Consider the following 24,061-nt stretch of genomic DNA (forward strand, 5'->3'; position numbering starts at 1 on the left):
ATACATTGGGCAGTGTGTATGCATTTGTTTAGGCCCAACGCCCCACAGAACATTCCGGGTTTTTTTGCTGTCTGTTATAGTTGCAAAGGAGCAACAGTTAACAAATGGACATACTGCCTTTCTGGATGCTTTCAGCTTTCTTACCAAAGCTGACAAGATGAACACAGCGCTTCTCAATGTGCTGAGAGAGCGGCCATGCTATTAGACTGATTTATTCCCTTAAACTGACAAGGTGAACACACTGCATCTCCAGGTAGGCAGGTTGTTAGACTTGACGCTCCTTTTAAATATTCAGAGGCCAGCCCACTTAACTCCCAGCAGACACACTTGTGTTCATAATGCAGTGGAGACCCGCTTCTAAATTTATGCTGTTCATATAATATATATTTTTGTCTTTTATTTGTTCGTCATGTCATTTTTACAGTAGTTTGCTTTTATGTCACTATATGAAAAAAACTAAAAAAGTCCAAATGATTTACAATGACTCTAATATATACACCAATCATGACAATATGAAAGAACATTAAAAAACCTTTCAAATCATTTTTGAGTGTCCGTTCTTTTAAAATCTTGAGACAACTTTGACAGCAATAATTGATCAATAAAATGCTCAGAGGTCTTTTTTTCTTTTGTCTGCCACTGCAGTTACCACTCACTGTGGCTCAGTAGTTCCAAGAATGGTTGACACGCGAAGGACGGAGACCACATTTTCCTTTTCTGCTCCATCTCCTGGGGCTCTGAAAGGAACATATTGACAGTCAGAGAGAGCCTGGCTAATTCAGTCTTATTTGTTGCTCTGTTTACCCTTAAACCAACGCTTTTGCATTCATGGCGGTGTTATCGTTCCACTGCAGCTTACTGAGGAAGGGATATGAATATTTGAACATTCGTGACGGGAAGCTCTGTCAATTTGAAAAGACATTTCACTTTTATTGATTAAAAGTAATTGTATTTCCTCGCTGAATTAACCTAGCTGGCCTGGCTGTCTATCACCCACCACCCTGGAGAAAAAAAAAACACGCAACACTGAAAACGAAGTGGAACAAAGGAACAGTTAGCTCTAATTAAAAATTGTCCATGTAATGTTTTTTCAGTCTTCATTTTAAGTCCAGTTTTCTAGTAGTTGAGAATTGTTCCTGAAGATATAATACTTTTTTTGTTGTTGTTGTCTTTCATTCATCACCTATCCGTTTCTCTGGAGTGTACATGGATGTTTCCTGGCACAGGTGGCTGCCAAGGGGCACCTCCTGCTCGCCGTCACCGCTGCCAGAGGAACAGGAAACCACTGGATCCCCTCCACACATTTCCAGGCTGCAGTCTTCATCAGCATCATCTGAACAACAGACAAGGAACACAGTGCAGTCAGAATATATTAAAACATGTTTTCGTGTTGTTGTTTTTTCTAGCATCACTGTGTGAACATAACTGTGTTGTCAATAAAGATGATTTAAAAACTGATTTTGCCTCATGGTCATTTTGTTCGTGAGATAATCCTTGTTATATAAAGCCGAGTCAAGCGTTTGCCCTAGATTCAATGATCCAACTTTGGCTGACCGATGCTTTTACACAGCGTTGTATATCAAATCGAATTGCGAGAGCTGGACTTCTCCCTTCATTATATCGATAATGTAAAGAGGGAGTGGTTCCAAGACTATGTATGACAACTTACATTGCCTAAAATGTTTTTCATTATTTAAAAACTTTAAGAAGAATCCTAGTTTACTTCCAAGTGCATTTCTTTTCTTAGCAACATGGTGTAGAGATAAAGTAGTTTACGTAGTTGAGATGATTAAAAGAATAGTTTGACATTTTGGAATACACGGTTATTCACTCTCTTGCCGAGAGTTAGTTGAGAAGATCGATACCATCTGCTTGTTAAATATGAAACTACAGCAAGCAGCAGATTAGCATATTTTAGCATCAACACTGGAAGCTGAGGGAAACAGCTGGACTAGGTCTGCCCAAAAAAAAAAGCATAAAAACACCTTCACTATTAACTATCTTTTTTTGATATGAACAAAAGCCAAAGCGTAAAAACAAAAAGTTGTGGTTTAATGGGGGTTTAATGGTTGTATTTCCCGAAAATGTCATAATTTAATATTATTTGCTCACAGAACTATTTCAGGTTAGTATCTATTGCACTGGGAATTTGGAAAGGCACACTCAGACAAATGATACTGTATAACTATACTTAAAATCATCAAACAAGGGTGTGTACATAGAAATGTGCAGCCTTATTTATTTGTTTTGTGAGTAATAAACACAGGTGTGAAATCTTTGCGCTGCTGTGGCAGTGCTTGTGTCCATGCAATAATAAGGTGTGATTATTGTTTGGATGATAATACAACAGTCTGCTGATCTTTATAATATACAGAAATGTTTTTTTGGTGTACATACTGTGCATAATAATAAAATACTGAGCAAACACATATTACAGTAACATTTGCAAATGAAACATGGATAGCCAAATAATCTGAATCGTTCTAACGTTTCTTACTGCTCCATCTGTATGTATTTTGCCGATCGTTTTCATATTATGAATGTATTACCCTACAGTACAAGTTGTAGTACTGTTACTTGTACTTGTTACCTGATGATGTGTCTCTATGTGGTCCTAGTTCGGGGCTGCTGAGATGTTCTTTGCCGTTTGAAGTGTCACCCTCCAAGGCTGCAGTGACATCACTACTCTGCTCAGGTGACGATGCTTTACCGTCACTTGCTAAACCGCTTATACTGATATCAAAAAACAAGTGCAGCTCCTTCAAGACCATGTCGAACTGTTTTTTCATCTCAAACTTAGGGCTGCCGTTCACGTCAGAGGCTGGACTGTCGCTCCTCGGGGGAATAGGGGAGGACATTGACTGTGGGTTAAAATCATCCTGGAAGCACTCGGAGGAATTATAAGATGATTCACAGTTAGGCTGTTGCTCTGGCGACCCTAGAGCAATGACATCTGCTGCTGAGGTAAAGGTTGGGAGGTCATTACAACTGGTAGCACTGCGTGTCAATCCCTTTGCCATGTTCTCAGTTTGACACTCAAATCTTTCCATCTCCTCCTCCTCCTCTTCTGTTACCTCATCATGCTCATTGCTCTCTGGCATAAAGTAGTAAAGTTGCCCAGGTAGGCTGGTGAGGAGAGGGCTGTTGCTCAGGCTAGCATCATCATCATCATCATCGTCATCATCATCATCTAGCGAGAGCTGGATCTTTTCGAAAGTGTCAAAACCCCCTGGCGCACGGTCGCTGAAAGCGTAGCCAGATGGCACTGGTGAAAATGGGTCGTTACAGTGTGGGGCTGTGGGGTTGTTGTCAGCGTTTGGTGTACGGGGTAATTCATGCGGACCTGGCACAACTGCATCGCTTGTTGGGGGAGACGTGAAAGCCGAAAGGTCTTCTTTCTGTTCACCCATGAATGTCTCAGCCCTGTGCTGGGCATCGGCGAAACATCTGAGCTTGTTTTCGTGTCCACGTTGACTGACTAGGGTTAACTTGTGGCTGCTTTCGCTCATTTTGCCCTCTGCACATTCACCGATACATTCCTCAGTCATGTCTCCGTTCTGTTGACTTTGTTGCTGATGATCATCCTCTGATTTCACTAGTATCTCTGAATTACCATGCACATCACCATCAGTTTCTTCAACACTTGCCTCTTCTTTTCTGTCCTTCTCTTCTGTTGTCCCTTCCATTGTTGAAGCGACACTGTATGGGTGATCAGACACGCATTCAATGTTTTTCCAATTTCCCGATTCCTCATTAATGTGTGTTAATGTATTGTCATATGTACTTATTATTTCCTCTGTCCAGTCACCGAAGCAATCATCGGTTATCATTTCACTTAGCTCTTCTATGTATTTTTCATGTTGTTGCAGCAGTTTTCCCTCTAAGCCTGATGAGTTTTCTGACTTCACATGTACACCGGTTCTTAATTGTTCTTCAAAACTCGTCATTCCTTCTCTTTCTGGCTTTTCAGTTTGTACATATTCAACCTCCTGTGTCTTCAGGTGGCCAGGACTGACAGGAGGAGAGCCGGAATGATCCTGCGCTTTCAACTGATGTCTCAAAGTATCATGGCTTTCTTGTTTTTCATCCCCTGCAGGAGGCTTTGCCGGCAGGCATGGACTGCTGCTGGGACTGGATTTCCAAAGACAGCTGCCTTCGTTGCCAGTCTTGTGTGTTTCGTTGGTAGTGATTGTACAAGCCTTTGGTTCTGTGTATGACTGCCATAAATCTTTTTCATCTTCGCATCTTCTGCTATGGTAATTAAGCTGTCCGGTGTGTTTGGGGGCTGAAAATTCCTGTGATAGCTGGGCGTCAAAACAGAGTGAAAGAGGGGCTTCCATCTCGCAGACTTTTACTGATGGGAATAATTTTACACCTGCAACACTCTCTGAGTTACAGGGTTTCTCCTCAGCCTTCTTGTCAGTTTCACTCCAGATTGCAGGGTCAAATACACTGAAATGGCATGCATCATTATCTCCTTCAGCAGGCTCTTGACTGATTCTTGGGGGCATTGGAGTCTCTGTTGTGTGATCCGCCGTTTCACTCCGAGCTTTGGCTATCATCTTGCCAGCATGCTCTCTCTCCCCACAGAAGTTGTCAGCTTCAATACTCACACTCTCAGTTGCGATATTTCTGGCTAATACCACATCATAAGAAACAATTGATCCCTCAGCACATTCAGCAGCAGAAGGGATGGAGTTTTCGCTCGTGCCATTCTCGTTAACTTGGCCCTTTGTTTCCCCATCACTGACGGCAACATTTCCATTTCCACAAATCTGCAATTCTAATATTTTTTCCTCATTTTTTACCCCTTCTGCCAAGATTTCGGAGGGTTGCTCCTCAGGGGTTGAGTATAATGATTCACAGTCTGCATATTTATTGAAAGATATAAGTCTGTTACCCTCTTCCCCTTCCTTGCTGAAAAGGATATTCTCACTAAATCCATGCTCGTCCCTCTTCTGATTGCTCTCTTCAACTTCTGCAGATTGGCTCAGTGTATTACAGAAACCTGTGTCACGTAAAGCATCTTCATAAGAGCAATCAGACTGACATCTGACGCCCTCATCACTTGAACTGAGGGTGAATTTTTGGATTGGACTGACTCTATATTGCACCTGTCTCCAATCTTCGTCATTTCCAGCATGATGACTGCAACCACCAGGGGCCTCGTCTTCAAGTGATTTCCCCAGCCGTTTGCAATCAGGATGACTGGACGGGTCGTTTGGATTGTCAGACTCTGCTAATGCCCCACCTGCATCACCTGCTGGGTATGGGCTGAGTTTGTCAGTTTCCGTAACTGGAGGCTGCTCATCTCTCACCGGAGGGTTGAAGCATCTTTCAGCAGCGATCATACAGACTTTAGATGATCCTGTGTGAGCGTCCTCAGTGTGTGACGTTGTCAACCTAGTAATAGCAGTGACAAGTAATCGGGGATCTTCTGGTTGCTCATGACGTTTCTCATCTTCAATATCCCCACAATCTGCTATGCATACCTGGCCCGCACTTTTCTGCAAGGTACTTGTTGATGATGGGGAGCCAGTGGTTTTACGAAATGTGAAAAGCTCTGGGAAGTCAAACCATATTTTGCCACTGGGGTTGTTTGTCATTGTGCAATCTGTCTTTGGTCGTTTGGGGGGGGATGGTGAAGTAAGCTCTCCCTCAGTTTGTGGACTGACATCTTCTCGTGTGATTTCATCCATTTTCTTCTGTCTGCTAAACCTGAAATAGAAACAGCTTGAGTGTGAACACTGCATTTGAAAGCCACACTGCTCAGATCAATAAGTGTCACTCTATCGAAAGAATGCAATCCTGTCAAGAATACTTCTACTGCATAGCTTATTTTTTGGTAGATAACATTTCTAGAAAACCTAAGAAAGATTTAGAATACAGACTCAATCTAGTGATTAAACCTCCGCCTGTACTATAATTATAGTCCATATTTCCGTCTGTATTACCATAATAGCCATGTGCTCTGTTGTATAAAAGCTACAGTCAATCACCTTACACCAAACAAGCAGTTCAAAACACATAGAAGCAATCCCACAGCAAACCACAACAAAACATATTCAGTAAGTGGATTTCCTATACCAGAGCAGATTGTTACACAGCATGCTGCTGATTCACTGTACAAAATACAGAGATGGCACCATACCACAGTCGCTGTTCTGTTGCTTCCCTACTTCAACACCCCAATCAGGAACTGCTATGCATCCGTTTCTGACAATGCTGGCTTTGTTTCAATGCACACATAGATTTTATTGTATTTGATTGTTTTACATCAGCAAGCACAGGTGTTACTAATAACATTAATGATAGATCTGTTCTATTTAATTGTCCCAATAAGCAATGGCAGTGTGACAGTGAGCCAGCATGCACAATACCTGAAACCAAAGCAGCTAAATGGGATTCAGCCATCATTAACAAACTGTACTCATTCGTTTCATCAATGTTACTGTGGCCAGCTTCCTTAAGCTAGCTAAGGTTTGCAAAAAATATATATATTTTGAACTTGCTAGCTAACGTCAGCTTTGTTGGTAATTGTTATATTAAATGTATAGGTTATGTACTTTAAAGCTTTGGTCAGTGAGCTAGCCAGAACAGAGTACAAATGGCTAACGTTAGCGTTAACGTTAGCTAGCTGCTCTTACAGAAAGGCTTGAATTTGCTTTATTGAACTAGCTAGCTAGCTAGCTAACGTTAACATTATCCATTTTTCACAACTCAAGCCAGCACCTCACTATTTAGCTAGCTTACATGTTAAATATAATGATTTTGTATTTGAAATGTAACGTTAGCGGTTAGCTAGCTTAGTGAAATATATTCTAACCGTATAACTGAAAAATATAGACGTTAGCACGAACAAACCTTTCATACTCTTTAACTTAAATCTTACTTTCTGACATTGATTTTGAAATTTGCTGACATGTTAAGGTAACGTTAGTAATGTATTTTACTTTTTTAACCAGTTATTAGCTATCTACTTATTTCGAAGTTACTCACCTTCGAAAATTTGTTAAGCGTTAAGCCCAAGTAATTTGGGTTTGTTGGCTAGCTAATGGTACTTTACTAGCTATGTCGTGTTCCTGTTATCCTCTATGTGGCGCCAAACTAACGTTACTGCTGCTCTGCTGCTGAACGAAGCTCTCTCACGCTAGCCTATGGCGCTAGCTAAAATGTAGCTAGCTAGTGTGGATTTGCGTCTCAGCTTTAACACATTAGAGAAAAACCTAATTTGTCGTGTTTCTACTTTCTAGTGCTGGGAGGCACGGTAAGAACAAGGTCACTTTAAAAAAATAGCAGAACTTTATTGTAATATGTAACTTGTGTTTGTCATTTCGTGCGGCCTTTATTTTTTTTATTCCTCAAAGCTTCACACCACGTTATATCGTTAACGTCTATTCTCAACCACACACTGGGAGAGAGAGACAGATACACACTGGGAGAGAGAGACAGATACACACTGTTCTCTCTCTCTCTCTCTCTCTCTCTCTCTATTCCAGTGTCTGTCTCCTCCTCTCAGTACATCAGAGCAGCAGTGTGTGTTTAGCAGCAGCATCCTCTGGACCCGCACCGCTTACTTTCAGTCGAGGCTGACTTTTCTCCCGCATAAAAATAAAAACACAATAGAATACAATAAAACGCACTCCACAAATATTAAGCTACTAGTGGCTCGACAGAAGAGCAGCTTCAGACCTTTGAATCGCTTCTCTGTTTTCGTCCTCGCAGGTTTTTGGACCACTCCAGACATCAGACCGGACTTCTCCCGTTGACTCCGCACTCTCGCAAGGTAGGATGGATGCTCTGTGTTGATAGCCTATGTTTAAGGATTAAACATTAGGTTACTCCGGCTGCACACACACACACACACACACACACATGCACACACACACACTTTACACACACACACAGACGCGCGCGCGCACACACACTAAGCTTTCGTTCAACAAAAGTGTAAAGATGGAGACAAAATCGGCATTGGTGACAGCTGGTGTATGCAATCTTGCCGATAAATGCAGTTTGTGAATTTTGTCGATTATAATTGTGTGTTTGCGTGGGATGACTGATGTCTGCACGACGTGGCATGATGTGTGGTTTGATTCTGGTGTAGTTTGGCACTGGTGCTGATGTTGCAAGAGCGTGTGTGTGTGTGTGTGTGTGTGTGTGTGTGTGTGTGTGTGTGTGTGTGTGTGTGTGTGTGTGTGTGTGTGTGTGTGTGTGTGTGTGTGTGTGCGCGTGCAAGAGGAAGATGGGGGTGTGGTGGTGTGTCTCCCTTAGCCCACATCATCATCCTCACAATGAGGCTACTTATTTGCAATTCAATGCAGGCATGAGCACATCTGATCTCAGCCTCTATGCTTATTGTACCCCCACCTCTCCTGCAAACACACACACACACACACACACACACACACATTTCTAGACAATAAGGACAGCAAGATTACACAGAAATCTACCAGATTTCCTTGAATCCAACCCTTAAACTGCATAGTTCCCATATGATGTTGCTTCCCTTGGCTGGGGCTCTGCCGGCCTCTCAAGGTCATCCCCTGTTGGCAAAAGAAGGTAAAGGGACAGTGTTATATATGAGCCTACTGCCTGGCTCAGGGGCAGGTCGGCTGGTTGTCAGAGGACTGTATAAATGTCTCAGTCCACACCTGTCTGCTGATGTGTCACTACAGCTAAGATGTGTTGCCGATGTGGCTCTGATGAGGCCCCAGTGGACTAGAACACAAAGGGTAATGACTCAGGTTTGGAGGCAGCATGGTGCTTTGCTCTGCATTGCACTGCACGCTGACCCAGAGTGTCTTGTCCCAGACTCGGTCCCTCTCATTTCTCCAGCTAAAATAAAGCACTGACATTTGCTGATTATGCACCATGCTGTGTTATTTTTTTTCTTTCTGTAGATGTGAGTAACTGGTGAAAACCATTAGCATGCATAGAATTAAGGGGTGAGGGGTGGGCGGGGTGTGTTTTCAGTGTTTTGTACTAACGAGAGTGTCATGCCTCTGAATCCGTCTCCAATCACACCCCGATATTTTTATATAACTTTACTGGCGTTTATCGTTTTTGCTGTGACTTATGCCTCTTTTCTTTGACCATCTTTTACTGCTCCTTTCCTCCTGTCTTTATCTGTTGTAGTGTCAACATGTAACTGAGCGAGCTGGAGAATGTTGAGGGAATTTCTTCATTATCACAAATGTAGACAGCTGAGTCTGACCATCAGCCAGATGCTGCGCGGAGAGGTTTGGTTCAGTATCTAACACTGGAAGACAGTTTTCATTCCATTCTTCATTTATTATTGCAGTGCAAGGTTGATGGTGAACATTGACAGGACAGATGAGAGACTCACGAGGTCTTTACAAAGCCCTGAAAAATGACAGTTACTGGAGATGTTGACCTGAGAACGAAAAGTACGGAAGCAAAAACTGACGATCAAATAACTCAGATCTGTGAAAACAGACACAAAATAAAGGTCTTTAATTAAAAAAATGCGTAGGGAGATGATGTTTTGAAAGCGCTCCACCATACCATGTTGCCACTTGCGTCACTTAAAAGGTTGTGCAGTTGCAGGTTTTATATAAAGTGAGCTGAGGGGGCGGTATAAAAAAAAAAAAAAGTGTTTGCCTTTAATTAGTTTGCCTTTTTGTACACCATAAATGAAACACTCAAGATCATTTTTTTTCCGCAAGGAGTAAAAATAATCGCATCTTATTATACAAGCTTGTTTTTGATGAGACCCAGAGTGAATTATTTGGAAAAATAGCTGCCGTTGTGACATAAAGCTAGGCCACCAGCAACACATTGACACAATACAGATGCTGCATGAATGCATGAATGAAGGAAGACTGAGTGAATGAGTAACACTTGCATTATGATGCAGCGTGAGCTATCGTGAGCACATTGTGAACATACTGTATTTGGATTTTGTAGTTGTCGTTTGTGTCTCTTGTCAGATGCATAATAATTCCCCATAGGTTTGAAGGTGTGATGTCTCCAAATGCACCACTTGAGCTCGATCCCTAATGATGATCTGTGGTCCTGGGATGCAAAGTGCACGTGAATTAACTCACCTACTGTTCATACATGCTGTACGAATACAATGTACCTTACTGTTCTATCTCACACGCAGTCGAACGCACACACACACACCTACACAGTGACATAATGGCGAGGCTGTCACGCGTCTTGTGCTCACATCTCTCCCAGGACACATCTGTCTCCCGCTGCAGCTGCTGTCTTCAGGCTCAGCCCATCTTGTCTGACAGCCTATATTAACAGAAACGCGTTAGCAACTTGCTGTCATAGCGCACTGCCTTCTCACTTTCAATACACCATTGAGAGACTTTTTTTCTCGCAAGTAACGGGATGTTTCTGATCGCTAAACACAGAAAAAGAAGAGAGGCTAGTTTTTAGTTGTCATTTGTCAGACGGTATTGTTTAATCATCAAAATCCTCTTCTAATATACCAACCTCAGGTCAGTGCATGGTTGTTTGCTCTTAAATTAGGGGCTGAAAACTGTTGTTCAATAGCATTTACAGAATCTGATCCGAGCATCAGGTCCTCAGCCCACTTCAGCTTCTCACTGATCTTCTTCCCTCTAGCCGGAGGCGGTTTTTATCGTGATGCCGTTTCTGTTTTTATTACCCGGCCCTATTCTGAATGCTAGACAAATCGGACTGCCACGTGTTTGTCATTTGGAGAAAAAAAAAAAACCTGTTTCCAATACAATCCACGTTGAAAATCTCTGAACACATTCACATTGCAACTGCTGTTGAAGGGTCACATGGTCAGTTATGAATGAGAAAATTGTACAGCTTCCTCTCCTTTTCAGAAGCAAGTGAATGCACTTAGAATGCCAAGCGGGTCACATAAACACAAAGCAGCTTTGCCAATGCGCTTGAAAAGCTCCTATTTAAAAGATATAAGGTTTCTATCTGAACACTTTTGTGTACTCATATTGCATAAGCTGTGTCGTACCTAATTACCACGAGTATTGCCTCCTCACAAGTGTCCTCCTTCTATAGGGTCAGTTTTGTTATCAATGCTTCCTAAGCTGGGACGTTGTTATTTTCTTGTATTTGGGAAGGCAAAAAGAGTATGGCCACAATTTGCACAAAATGTTGCCTATCCCTAATAAATTCATCAAGGATGTGCCAGAAGTGACATTTTTCGGGGGAAAGTGTGAATTCTCATCTCCACCTCCCATAAGCTATTAAACTTAATGGGATTGTTTATTCTTTTAATGAGGCAAAATTGTTTCACTGATGAAATAGCATTTTCTTTTCACCATTATCCATCAAATAACTGTATGCCCTATTACCATACGAACAATGTAGCCTTTGTCAAACCTGCAGAGATTTAATTTGTAATAAATTAGATTGTTTTGTATTTTCCCTTTAGTTGACAGGCAGCGCGGAAGCACGATTAGTCGTAACTTGAATTTCAGTTTTGTAAATGATAAATCCTGAGTTCCTTCAGGGTTTCCCCCCAGGACAGTTGTTAAGCCCGGTGGCAAGTGTCTTTTTTTCGACAAGTGCACAGTTGGGGGCCAGTCACAGACTGATGGAAGCATTGATGTAGAGCCCACTAGTTTCTGTGATACCAAATAATGGAGGGAATCTCTAAATAGAGAATAAAAAAAAGCTAAACCACAGATGTCACAGGACCCTACATTAAGTCAGTGCTAAAAGCCAACCAGAGGTCTGAAAATATGACAAAGGTTACATCTAATTTTCCAACCGAGCCGCCCCACTGTAACTGTGAAATAAATGTAAAAAAATAATTCCCAGTGGCTTAGGCCTGGTGGGGGGAAATTTAGGCCCGGTGGGCCACCATGCTTGCGGTACACCGGGGGAAACCCTGTCCTTGGTGAACTTGGGTCATGCTATGGCTGGCTAAAAGTAATTTTCAAAATTGCATTTCAGGGCAAAGTACTGTATATCTATCTTCCTCAGACAAATGGGTTTCCAAATTGTGGCGCAGGGACTGTCTGAACTGCTTGGGAAGTTTCTGAGGGGTCTTCATGAAATGAGGAATTTATTTTTCATTTTTCTTCTCAATTCACCAAGGATAACTTTTCTGATTGATGTGTCACTCTCTCCACTGTTTTCCCTCTAGACCAACAACGTAGAAATCTAAATTATACCTACAGATGCACACAGAGCTTCCTCACACTCCATTTCACTTCCTAAAATAATTTGACCCCTGTGTATATTGAGGTCTGTATGAAAAAAAGACATACACACACAGACAGACAGACAGAGAGAGAGAGAGAGAGAGAGAGAGAGAGAGAGAGAGAGAGAGAGAGAGAGAGAGAGAGAGAGAGAGATGTCATAATAAAACAATACAAACCCTATCTCTGGCCAATTCCATCCTGATAGAAGTTCAAACAAATAGTTCTGAATTTTGGGAAATACATTTATTTGGGTTCTTGCCAAGATTTAGATGAGAGGAGAAGATTGATTTGACTCTCACGAGAGTGCTATCGATTTTCTCATCTAACCTTCATCAAGAAAACAAATAAGGGAATTTGCCAAAATGGTGAACTGTTCCCTCAAAGCACCATTACATTGGCATTGCATGTTTTAGCTAGTAAATGACAAATCTTCATCACTTACCAGTGTGCCAAGTATACTTTACATTTGATTTTGATATTCTACCTTTCATTGAACTATTGGTTTCCATTTATTTAACTACAGTATACACATCAACTTCAGACACTCTCTTCAGATAATCCATCACAGATAACATCTGTACTGTATTTGTATGGCCTAGTTGAACTGTAGTAATGGAATTCAGAACAGGGAGCATTTAGGGAAACCTACCTTGATCGTGTGTTCAAGACAAGTTTGACATCTAGAGTAGGCGTGGGCAATAGGACACAAAGATCATGATTTTTTTTTCATGCAGGATCACTCCATGATCTTACCACAATTCTTTTCCATGTATGTTTTTAAGACTATTCTGCAAGTTACTGAACAGTACAAACTAACAGATGTCCATATTTAAAGAAATATAGCCCTACAAGGTAACAGAACACCACACCAAAGTCGGCTCTCAAATTAAACACTTTAAAGTTTCTTTTAATACTAATCAGTTATTTTTCCAGATATTTATCATGATATTTTGGGAGATTTGTACTGCAAATAGCAGCTGAGCTAATCGTTTAGCAGCCCGCTGCGCCGTATGCAGGGGAACCACTGCTGAATGTGCACTGTGGCACGATATAGCCATCTCTCTGTAAAGGCAAATCGTGGAGACATTTTAATTGTTCCCGATCTGATACTTTCACATCACACACCCCTAACCTTAGTGTATGACACTTGGCTGCCGAAATGCGGTGCACTCCTGTATAGGGCTGAACGATTAATCGCATTTGCAATAATATCGCGATATGTTAAAACGCAATTTCTTAATCGCAAAGGCTGCGATTTGGTCACGTGACTCGCGAGAGCAAAGCAGTCTGCACTCCACAGAGAAAGCATCAACTTGGCCCGCTAACGCTACGGCGTACCTGTTGTACAATAGCCTCAGGCTCGACAGAAACTTTAGTCCCAAATAGGAACAGTATGTCACTCGTGTGGGACTATTTTGGTTTAAAAAAAAGAAGATGATGCGCAGCTTCAGGTATTGTACAAAACCTGTCTTGCTAACGTTGCTACCTCACGGCGTAACACTACTAACCTGTATCAGCACCTAAAAAAACACACACAAAGCCATCTACGACAGTTTAATCTATCTAATCTTGTGTTGTTCATACTAAACAATGATTTATTGCTTGTCTTTGTTGAATAATACAGAAGACAAAGAGCTTAAAAGATAATCACATATTAAAACGCAATCGCAATATTGGTGAAAAGAAAATCGCAATTAGATTACTTTCCAAAATCGTTCAGCCCTACTCCTGAACTATGTTGTGACACAATCAAGCAATGAAAATGAAGAATTGGCAAACTGGAAAGCTTTTAAAAATGTGACTACAGTAATGTATTGCGGTAGAAAGGTTGCCGTTTGGCAGCAAGCTTCAGAGTTGGATGTTGGAGCTTCTTTGAAAGCATCACAGGGAACGTTTTGATGACCCTGTATACCACACAGCGACACTGTAACAGTGGCATTCAAAAAAAAAGGTAGCAAAGTGATGCATCGTCTGTCAGTCTAAGAACTTGTGGTATGCTTTCAAAAAAAGGAGCGTCCTTAGATGGAGCTCTCCAAAAAAGCAATGCAGCATGTCGGGCCTCAGTATACCACTGCAGCACCTCTTGGATGCTTGCCTGGGTCTCCTTTCCCCGAGACAGATTGGCACCACACACACGGTTGCTACCCCGTATCTCCCCTTGGTCTTTAGAAAGCTTAGGAGGTCTAATAAAACATCTCAGCAGAGAGTAATAGTAGAAATGTTCGCAACGCTAACCCATCTTTTGAAAATTATGATGATTATGGGTTGGTTAATGAACTTATCAAGGCCATAAAGTGGCAACATCAGCACTGTGCAGATGCATCAGCTTTCCACAGAGGCAGCTGGGTGCAAACAGCTGCAGTGGAGAAGTGAAGGGACATTAAACACCAAAACACGCTTCAGTACTTCTAAAACGTCACAGAGGGCCAACTACTTTAAGATATCATCATTGCCCTTTCCAAATTCCAAAGAGTTTTATTTGAAAGTGAAGTACTCACCATTTGGAAAGTCTAAAGCTAGAACAAGAAAAAGCTTAAAAAGCTTTTTGAAAAAAATATCATTTTATAGGGTGGGGCCAGAGCATGATTTTTTTTTTTTTATAAATTTTTTTAACTAGTTTTTTTGGAGAAAGGGTCAAACCTAGTACAATAGTTGTCATCAGAATCAGCTTTATTGGCCAGGTTTGCGTAGACAAACAAGGAATTTGACTCCGGTAATCTTTGCTCTTAACACTTAACATATTAAGAATAAAAACAGAGATGACAGTAAGAATATAAAAAATAGTGTACAGTATGACAATAAAATAGAATTTACAATTTTACAAAAAATATACAAAAGAGAGGGAAGGAATAGTGTAATATCGATCAATAGACTGAGATTTTAGGATTTAAATATGAGTACAGTGCAAGGCAGATCAGTGCAATGGTAATATATTAACAATATTGTAATTGTAGGATTGAAATAGACATGAGGTAGATGAGCAGAACAGTGGTGGTTGACGTTGTTCAGTGTGAGGGTGGTGGCTATCAGTCCCACAATCCACATTTCTATCAAATACAGTTTATTATTGTAGTGCAAAAACACAGGAAGGATTTTAAGGTTCAGCGTTCCTTTCAAATTTAAACCACGGAAAACAAACAAAACTAGGACAAGCAGCTAATCAAAGAAGACTGAAAAGAAAAGTTGCATGTGTTACAAACTGACCCTATTAGTCAAGAATAAATAACAGTAGAGGACTGATTTTCTGTCCCTCATAATACACTCTGTTTGTTTTAAAGCGTATTTTTAGATCGAGCGTTTGTTTTCACTTTCACAATTCTCTATAAATCTCTGCTTTTAGCCTTTACAAATCACTTTTCAAAACGCCCTCCCTACTTTTAGGTTTATAAGATGTACTTTATAAAGAGGCACTTCTTTGCATTCAGTATTAACTGAAATGTGCCTAAAATCCTTTATTTTGTATGCGTGTGTCTGTGCCCTTTTTGTAGGCAAAATGGGGAAACAGAACAGCAAGCTGACCCCTGAAGTGATGGAGGATCTGGTGAAGAACACAGAGTTTAACGAGCATGAGCTGAAGCAGTGGTACAAGGGTTTCCTGAAGGACTGTCCCACGGGCCGCCTCAACCTGGAGGAGTTCCAGCAGCTGTATGTCAAGGTGAGACTCCACTCATGTACTTTCAGTTGATGGATCACACACATACCGTATGCTTCAGCACTCATTTGTACATGCCCGCCAAACACACACACAGCCACAGACACACACACACACACAAACTCAGAGCCCGCACATAGACTGTAAAAATACTGGACTTAGCAGCAGTAACGTCACCCATTGGTTTGTAGACTGACGTTTTTTAAAGCCTCGAGTTTGTCAATTTGTCAACGCGGAACAAGACATGTTTTAGCCTACCAAAATGTTCCAATTAACTTTGATGAAGTGAAAACACCGAGTGAGAGGGTCAAAGTTACACAAGGCTTTTACACTTCTTTATGCAACCAGTCCCCTGCTGGAAATGAGATAGAATGCAGGTTTCAGACCAGGAAGCTCAGTCCATTATTTTTTAACAGTCTATGGGCACACAGATCATGTACCTCTGAGTTGATCTGACTGGAGGTCAATATAAGTAGATGTTTAGCAACTAACATTGGGGTGGGATAGAATAAAGTTCAGAAGAGGAGAACAAGAGAAAGCGTTCCTAGAACAGAAAAGATTATTTAATAAAACGCTGCTGGACTTATTATAGTAGTTAACATATTCTGATGGTGGTTAAATCGATGTTCTACCAAAAGCTCACATTTTTGTATTGTATTCATGGTAAGTGAATGGTTTATTTTTCAAGACATTACTTTGAAATTATACATTTATACAAATGTAGTTGAATAATTACAAAATAGATATTTTGTGTACATCATTTTAATATACAAAACTATTGTATAGTAGTAGTAGCTAGTACTGAAATTTGTTTAAAGCTGCATTAATTTGAATTCATTTGGTCAGGTGGGGGTTGTGGAACAAGCTGTAAATACAAAGTTGACATGTTATCACTGTAGGGTTAGCGTGTTAGCAAACAGTTTGCTCATTTACACAACCAGTAGAGAAACAGATAATTGTTAGAATTAATATAAAGTGTCATGGCCCCTGGCACAAATACAGTAAGTCCAATATTCATTCTCCCTTTAGCTCTGTTTTGGTCTCCACCAACTCCCGAGGGAAACATCTGGCTCTTCAGCGACTAAATGCTCCACTACGTACCCGTAACTAGTTGCTAACTTTGTCCGCCTGCTGTTTGGTGCTTGGCGGGTAGCGTAGGGTAGATGTATCAAACCTCTTTCACTGAAAACAAAACGTCCAGCTACGCCCTGCTACGTCCTGCAGTGCCCTGCTACGTCCTGCTATGCCCTGCAGTGCCCTGCAGTGCCCTGCTACCCCCTGTAACGCCCCGCAGTGCCCTGCTACGCCATGAACTACTACAACTAGTATTTCTAGTCATAGTTCCATTATCTTTACTGTGGCTATAATTGCCACTGTTCATCACACCCCCAACCGGCACCGTCAGACACCGCATACCAAGAGCCTGGGTCTGTCCAAGGTTTCTCCCTAAAAGGAAGTTTTTCCTCGCCACTGTCGCACTGAATGCTTGCTCTTTAACATTACTGGAATTGTTGGGTCTTTGTAAATTATAGAGTGTGGTCTAGACCTACTCTATTTGTAGAGTGTCTTGAGATAACTCTTGTTATGATTTGATACTATAAATAAAATTTAATTGAATTGAAAACAACGTTGATGAGTACAGTGAGAGTGAACTAAAACAGAGTCGTGGGTGCGGAAAACCAAAACAATAAGCTAAAAGATACTAAAACACCGTAGAGCTGAGAGGAACGGCAGAACCGTTTTTAGTGATGGTGTAGTTTAACTGAACGTAACAAAAGTGGCAAGGTCAAGTCCGTCGTAGTATTTGTAACCAGAGTAATAGTCCTATTGGTAGTAGTAACACTGATAGTAGTTGTAGAAGTAATAGAGAAAATGCAACAGTAGCATTAGTAATAGTATCGCAGCATCAGTGTCAATTATTTGCAATTTAACATAAGGCATTCGCAGTGGGTTTTCCCACAATGCATATTAACAGGGTTGGTTAGGGTCACATGAATACATTCTGAATCACCACAGAAACCACCAAGGGGAATTGCAATCCCATTAGAAACCCTGCAAGTTTTGAGCAGGCATCCTGCCATGTTCCCATTCGCCATGCCTGTATCTGGGCAGAAAACCAACAGAGAGGCAGATATCAGAGGCACTCAGATGATTATCTTCTGATGCTAATATGTAGCATACCGTATCTCATACGGGATAGTGTGAATTTATTCCATAATTTATTCATTTAGTCTTATGAAACAGGCAGGGACACTTTCATGGAAACAGTGATGATCTCGTAATGAAAGGGAAATTGTGATTAAAAAGCTCAATAAGTGGCTATGAATATAGTGAATATATTCACTACGACCGAGTGCTTCTACTACTAACTAATACTCTGTGCTGCTAATTCTAAAACATGCATAAAGAGGGCTTTTTCCTGATTCAAAATGAGGCAAATGTTTAACCTCAGCTGTGACCTACTGAACATTAATTAATAAAATGAAACCATCTACCTACAGGAAGCCCTGACTGTGACTTTGATACTCTCAAAACTGTAACTTTATTAATTAGTATAAAACCCAACCTGGTTGGGTTTTGGTAAAAGGGGAATAGAATTTGAGGCAGCCACCTCTTACATAAAGCATAATACAAAGGACTTACAGTACATTAAGTGTATTTATATTACCATACAGTGCAATTAATAAGCTTGCAAAACAAAGTTAAACCCATGTACCAACTGCGCTGGTTGGAACCAATTCTGATTCGTAATACTGTATATATATAATACTGTCTGTCCCTATTTCGTCTTACATCAGTCTGATGTCAGCATCTTGTGTCCTCTTGTACTGTATGCTTTAACGTCCCAAGAGTTCTCATGGAAGAAAGTGCTGTGAGTGGTGTAAGAATAGGCATTCATCTTTTATCACTGGTGCCAGGAAATGCCTCATAACCAGAGGGGGCTGCCGTTACATAAGACGCGCCTGGGCACTGAGGTCACGGGTGCGCTTCCTCTAAATGTCATCGGCGCTCATGCATCAGCTGAGGCCGGAAGGGAAATCATCAGAAATAAGTGAAAGTATCGCTGCCATGATTATAAACCTAAACCTTAAAACCATAACCGGGAAAAAAAAAAAAAGCATCAAAATACAAATACAAAACCAACTTGGACTCCTGGGAAATTAGATAATACTAGAGGGATTGAAACACAAAAGAAATTGGATGGAATATCCCTTAAAATCTCTTTACAGAACAATACCACAGCATATGAGCAACAGAGACAGGAAAATCTGCAGACGCACAAAGAGGGACAACACAGCTCAGATCTAAAGGGGTCTTGTAGGCTTCTGGGTTAAATCCCATTATTGATGCATCCTATTGTGTTTCTAGGCAACAGTGTATCAGTGATAGGGCTTTATTTAAATCCAGAGAGCTGATAAGTGGAAAAACGGTCAGCTGCGACCTCACATTAACGGGACAGATTGTTCCTGTGAAGAGTGACTCTGTTTGTGTCTGTGTCTGTAAGAATGTGTGTGTGTGTGTGTGTGTGTGTGTGTGTGTGTGTGTGTGTGTGGGGGGGTTGGGGGGGGCAGAACAGTTTGTTTGCGTCGGTTGAAAGCGAGAAACGCAGAGGGTTAAGGATGGGAAAAGTAAGCGAAGTGAAATAAAGTGTGTATACATTATTTATTAGTCATTAAAGAGGCACGAGAAATCTACGAGAAGAGTTGTGCGTGAACATGCATGTGTGAGAGTCTGTGTCCTCGTTGTGCACGCATGCATGACATAGGCAGGGTTCGACTTACACCTGTGCTGTGCACCCAGACCTTTATTTTTACTACACGGCGCCGCTCGTCCCAAAGCTGTCAGATCTCCCCACGATTGCACAGATCTGCACCTGCGACAGTTGTCCAAAAGCCTTTTCCCGGCCAGGGTGCTAAATACAGTGTTACCTCCACTCGGCTGCCTGCCTGGACTTAACGTACTGCTTTGGCTGGAGCCTGTGTTCTCTCGCTTCGTCTTTTTTCTCCTCTAATGCCCACTGCCTCTGTGGAGGTAATCATCTCTTAGGCTGTGAAAAGGGAGACGGAGGAAGAGAAAGTGATAAAGAGGGAGAGCTGAGAGGGAGATGCATCAAAGAACAGGAAGAGAGGAAGAAACAGACAAAAGGGAGAGGGAGCAGGTGTAGCATGTCGGCTGGAAATAATAGGTGTGCGTATCTCGGGGCAGTCTGTGATATTCATATTTGATGCTGTGGTGTAGTATATAGTCTACAGTATTTCTTTGTATCCTGTAACCAGAATTATAATTTCTTACAGTTTTATTTGATCAGGGCTGGGGGGTGTGCATGATTGTTATATCATTATAAAAGAACTCTTTAAAAGTAATAAATCTCAGATTTTTCAAACAGTCAGATTGCTTATATATAATTGACGAATTACTCTTGATCAGTTGCTGGATTCAAAATGATGCCTAAATGGATATAGAAATTAAGATTGTCAAATTTGAAGTAGTTGAAATGGTGTCCGGATGATAATAACGCAATATAAATGCCCATCGGTGATGTCAATTTAAATTAAACAGCTCATTTAAATGCACATTTTACATTTAAATGATCAGTAATCTCTCACTGTGGCTGAATAGATTGATGTATTAAGTTTGTATCTGGTAGAGTAGGAAAAAGTAATCTACCAAGGCTTTTCATTGAATTGAATTTGTATCGTTTGTGTGAAGAAAAAGAAAACTGCACATCTTTTGCGACTTGTAATGTGTACAGGTCACACTGCAAAATTCATCCGCAAGTCTACCCAAAATAGACGGTGCTAGAGGCTTGGGGGACATAGGGACTAGTTATTCGCAATAACTCAGAGATTCTCTCTAAAAAAAATTTACTTTAGAAGTTCCACTGACAGGGAATTGGTAGCTGTGTTTCCAGACTCACTGTGTTTGTTTCAGTTTTTTATACAGGCCCAATTTCATTGTCGTACCAAGTTAAGAACAAGAAAATGTTCACGTATCTGTTAAAAATCACTTGACACTTAATATTCACCTGAACGTTCAGCGTAACGACGCTGTGTCTGTCTTGATTTTGGCTTTTCGAGCGGAGCGCCACTATTCATAAATCCTTGTCAAACTATGCAGGATCATTAATATGACCTCCTGGTGGGTTTTTCATTTTCCGTGGCATTGCCAATGCCAGACAGGGATGTAACAAAAAACGGACGAGAGGCCTCCGTGACAAGTCACACTGTAGCGCTTGCATGCCACAGCGTGTGAAATGCCTCATCCGCTCTGGGAGCCATTTGTAACAGGATAATGACACTCCCTGAGATGAGTTAAGGTGATAGATTTTGTCACTGGATTTGTTTTGTTTTTTAGCTTGACGCATGCAGAGACAGCAACCACACTCACATATAGCCCTGAACACACATTTAACAGAGATCCATACACATCCACAAAACATCATTCATTCTTTTTGTTCAGAACATGATGTTATAATTGAATATCCCTGTAAGATATTATACATGAAATGAGCAATAATGTTTGTCTCCTGTCAGTTGGTGCTCTGTTGCTGTTAGTGTGATGAGTTAGCACGGACGTCATTGCGGTTTCTGCTACATACAGCAACCTTCTGTGTCTTCTACTCATATTACTCTGTAACACAAAAAGAGAAACCGCGAGAAACCAGCGTGATATTGCCACTTTAAATTTACAGGTGCTGTCATGATTTCTGTGCAGGTCTGGAAGAAAATGTATTTTATTATTCCTTGCAATTCAGTTGTCATTGGTTGGTTCGTATCATCAAACATAAGGTTGGGAAAGGAATGTGACATTTTGAAATGAAAAATATGAAAATTTAAATCCTGCGTTGTTGCTTTAGATGAGAAGCAAAATGAAATGGAGACAGCGTGGACTTGCTCTAGATTGGAAGCATTGTTGTGACACACACACACACACAGATGCTGACCTGAATGTAGATATATGGATGGATTCTGCTCTGTTGCATCTTGCTTGCATAGCCTCAAGGCTGTGTGTGTGTGTGTGTGTGTGTGTGTGTGTGTGTGTTTGTGTGTGTGTGTGTGCCTATCGCCCCAGACAGAATGATAGGAAGGTAAATGGAGCGACAGACTGACACTGACATCATCTGGCCAACAGCCCATTTCTGTGCGGAAACGTATGTCGCCTGATCACAGGACACAAAAGACTGACAAGAAGAGAAATATAGAGATGCAGCATATAGACATGGAAATTGAGTTTTAATTATCTGAAAAATACTTTTGTAATGATTTAGATAGATGTGCCAAAACACTGGATCTAAGCCTCTGCAGTGGCTGCCACAAAGAATTCAATCAGGAGAGACTTTGTTGCAGATATGCAAATATTTATTGTAAATAAGCATAATATGAAATGTACTGAGTCTTTGGGGATTAGACTCCATCATTAAAAATATTTAAAGGGGTACAGAAGCCAGACATATTCCCCCCGATGGAGAAAGAGAGATAGATTATAGTGATTAAAAGGAAAAACGAGAATTCGCATTCCGGCCGGTGCGGCGATGCATTGGCGCGAACATAAGGAAAAATAAACTCTGCATCTCCGCCGGTGAGGCTACTCACCCGGTAAACATGAGGGCAAATAAATTCGACCTAATAGAATTTATCCTCGGCACAGCACCGGTAACAGCCCTGTTTTAGTTTTATCTGCGCAGGGGGCAGTATGAATTTTTTAGACGCAGCAGGCAGTTTTAATTTCATCGGCCCAGCGGCCGGTAGTATATTTCTTCTGCGCAGCGGGCAGTGAATTGTCAACGGCATGCGGCCGGCATTAACTTCTCAGGTGCAGCGCCCTGTGTTCATTTCTTCGGCGCAGCGGCCGGTATTAGCAATCTGACCAGCGATCTAAGGCAGCTTGAATACGTTACAGAACGATAAAATGCGGACTGAGCAGGAAACTCCACACCTCCACCAGTTATATGCATGCTTACCAAAACTCACGGCTTTAGGTTAGTCTTTGGTTAGCGAGGACATCGTTGACATCGGGACGAATGTAGGATGAGTAGGCAGAGGATGACCAGCGACCCAGTTTTTGCAGTGAAGTAGGAGAGATACCTTGATTTGCCGCAGCAGTAGCAGCCCCTATCCTGAAGGAATGGCCCGAATAATGCTGAGGTGAAATGTTAGACTTGATAAGAACTATCTTCAAATGATGGCTAAACCAACCTTTTGACAGGGGAAATCCCCCGGGAGCGAGAAACAAAGGAGCGAGGGAGCCAGTATGAGGCCTTGGCATAAGGTATTTCATCATGGATTTAAAAGGGCAAAAAAGTGTGTCTGTGCGGGCAACGATTTCAGGACAAGCGCCCCCGCGCTTAGAATGCTTAAGTGTTAAACCGTAATGCCGAGAATGAAAAGCCAGATCGGAGAAGGTGATATCTCTATTGGGGTTGAAAGATTTTGAGGGTGTAGTAAATTTGCCACATCTGAGAAAAGCATAAAAATCTAACAAAAACACGAACTCCAGTAGGGTATCAATGTATGATGAAAAAACGCCTGCTCTGAGAGTCAGCACCATCCATCCATCCATCTTCTTCCGTTTATCCGGTGTCGGGTCACGGGGGGAGCAGCTCCAGCAGGGGACCACACCAATCAGCACCAATCTATGCAAAATGCATATGAGTGTAATCTGCTGCCTGAGGTCCGGGGAAGAAGGATGGGTTTTAGAGATGCCTTTCAAAAGCAATTTAATAGCCTGATTTGAAAAGTGGCTCGGGAAAGATGAATTGTAACACTTGGGGCCCTATTTTAACGATCTGAAACGCAAGTATCAAACGTGAAACGCAAGTAGCTTTGTGGGTGGATCTTGGGCACTGTTGCTATTTTACCGGCAGGATAAATGACTCTTGCGCAAATCTAAAATGGGTTGGTCTGAAGTAGCTAGGTGTGGTTTGGGCGTAACGTGCAATAAACCAATCAGAGCGTCATCTCACATTCCCTTTAAGAGCAGGCGTGCTTGTTCCATGGCGGATTGCTATTATAACGGCAGATTTGCCTGGCGCACGCCAGTGGGAGCTGTCCGAGATGCGGCAAAGTAATAAATACCCGCCTTGACTGGGTGGCGTTGTTGCTGCGGCCTCTCGGGCGCATCTCCTCAAGTCTGGAGAGGATTGCTGGAGCCATGAAGTGTGGGCCTCCAAACGCACCACTTGCTCCTGTTGTGCACCTTCCTCCTCCCCCCACTCCATCTCTGTCCACCCACT

At 41.6% G+C, this 24,061-nt stretch overlaps 2 protein-coding genes across 5 annotated transcripts in view; one reads left to right on the plus strand and one right to left on the minus strand.

Moving 5' to 3' along the window:
• Positions 1 to 7,258, minus strand: part of LOC120546776 — a 155,382-nt gene extending 148,124 nt beyond the window's left edge. For all 4 annotated transcript variants that reach the window (XR_005636937.1, XM_039781966.1, XM_039781967.1 and 1 more), the window contains exons 1-4: positions 7,000 to 7,258; positions 2,591 to 5,718; positions 1,184 to 1,333; positions 657 to 737 (exon numbers count right to left, since the gene is read on the minus strand). Coding sequence is in view for 3 of the 4 variants with exons in the window: in XM_039781966.1 (XP_039637900.1) it covers positions 657 to 737; positions 1,184 to 1,333; positions 2,591 to 5,699 (3,340 nt within the window). In the remaining variant the exon portion in view is untranslated. The remainder of the gene's footprint in view (positions 1 to 656; positions 738 to 1,183; positions 1,334 to 2,590; positions 5,719 to 6,999) is intronic.
• A 254-nt stretch (positions 7,259 to 7,512) lies between these two features.
• Positions 7,513 to 24,061, plus strand: part of vsnl1a (visinin-like 1a) — a 50,362-nt gene continuing 33,813 nt past the window's right edge. Inside the window, exons 1-2 of the mRNA XM_039781968.1 lie at positions 7,513 to 7,786; positions 15,665 to 15,831. Of these exons, the coding sequence (XP_039637902.1) occupies positions 15,670 to 15,831 (162 nt within the window). The 5' untranslated portion in view covers positions 7,513 to 7,786; positions 15,665 to 15,669. The remainder of the gene's footprint in view (positions 7,787 to 15,664; positions 15,832 to 24,061) is intronic.

Source organism: Perca fluviatilis, chromosome 18, assembly GCF_010015445.1.
Source record: "Perca fluviatilis chromosome 18, GENO_Pfluv_1.0, whole genome shotgun sequence".
NCBI lineage: Eukaryota > Metazoa > Chordata > Actinopteri > Perciformes > Percidae > Perca > Perca fluviatilis.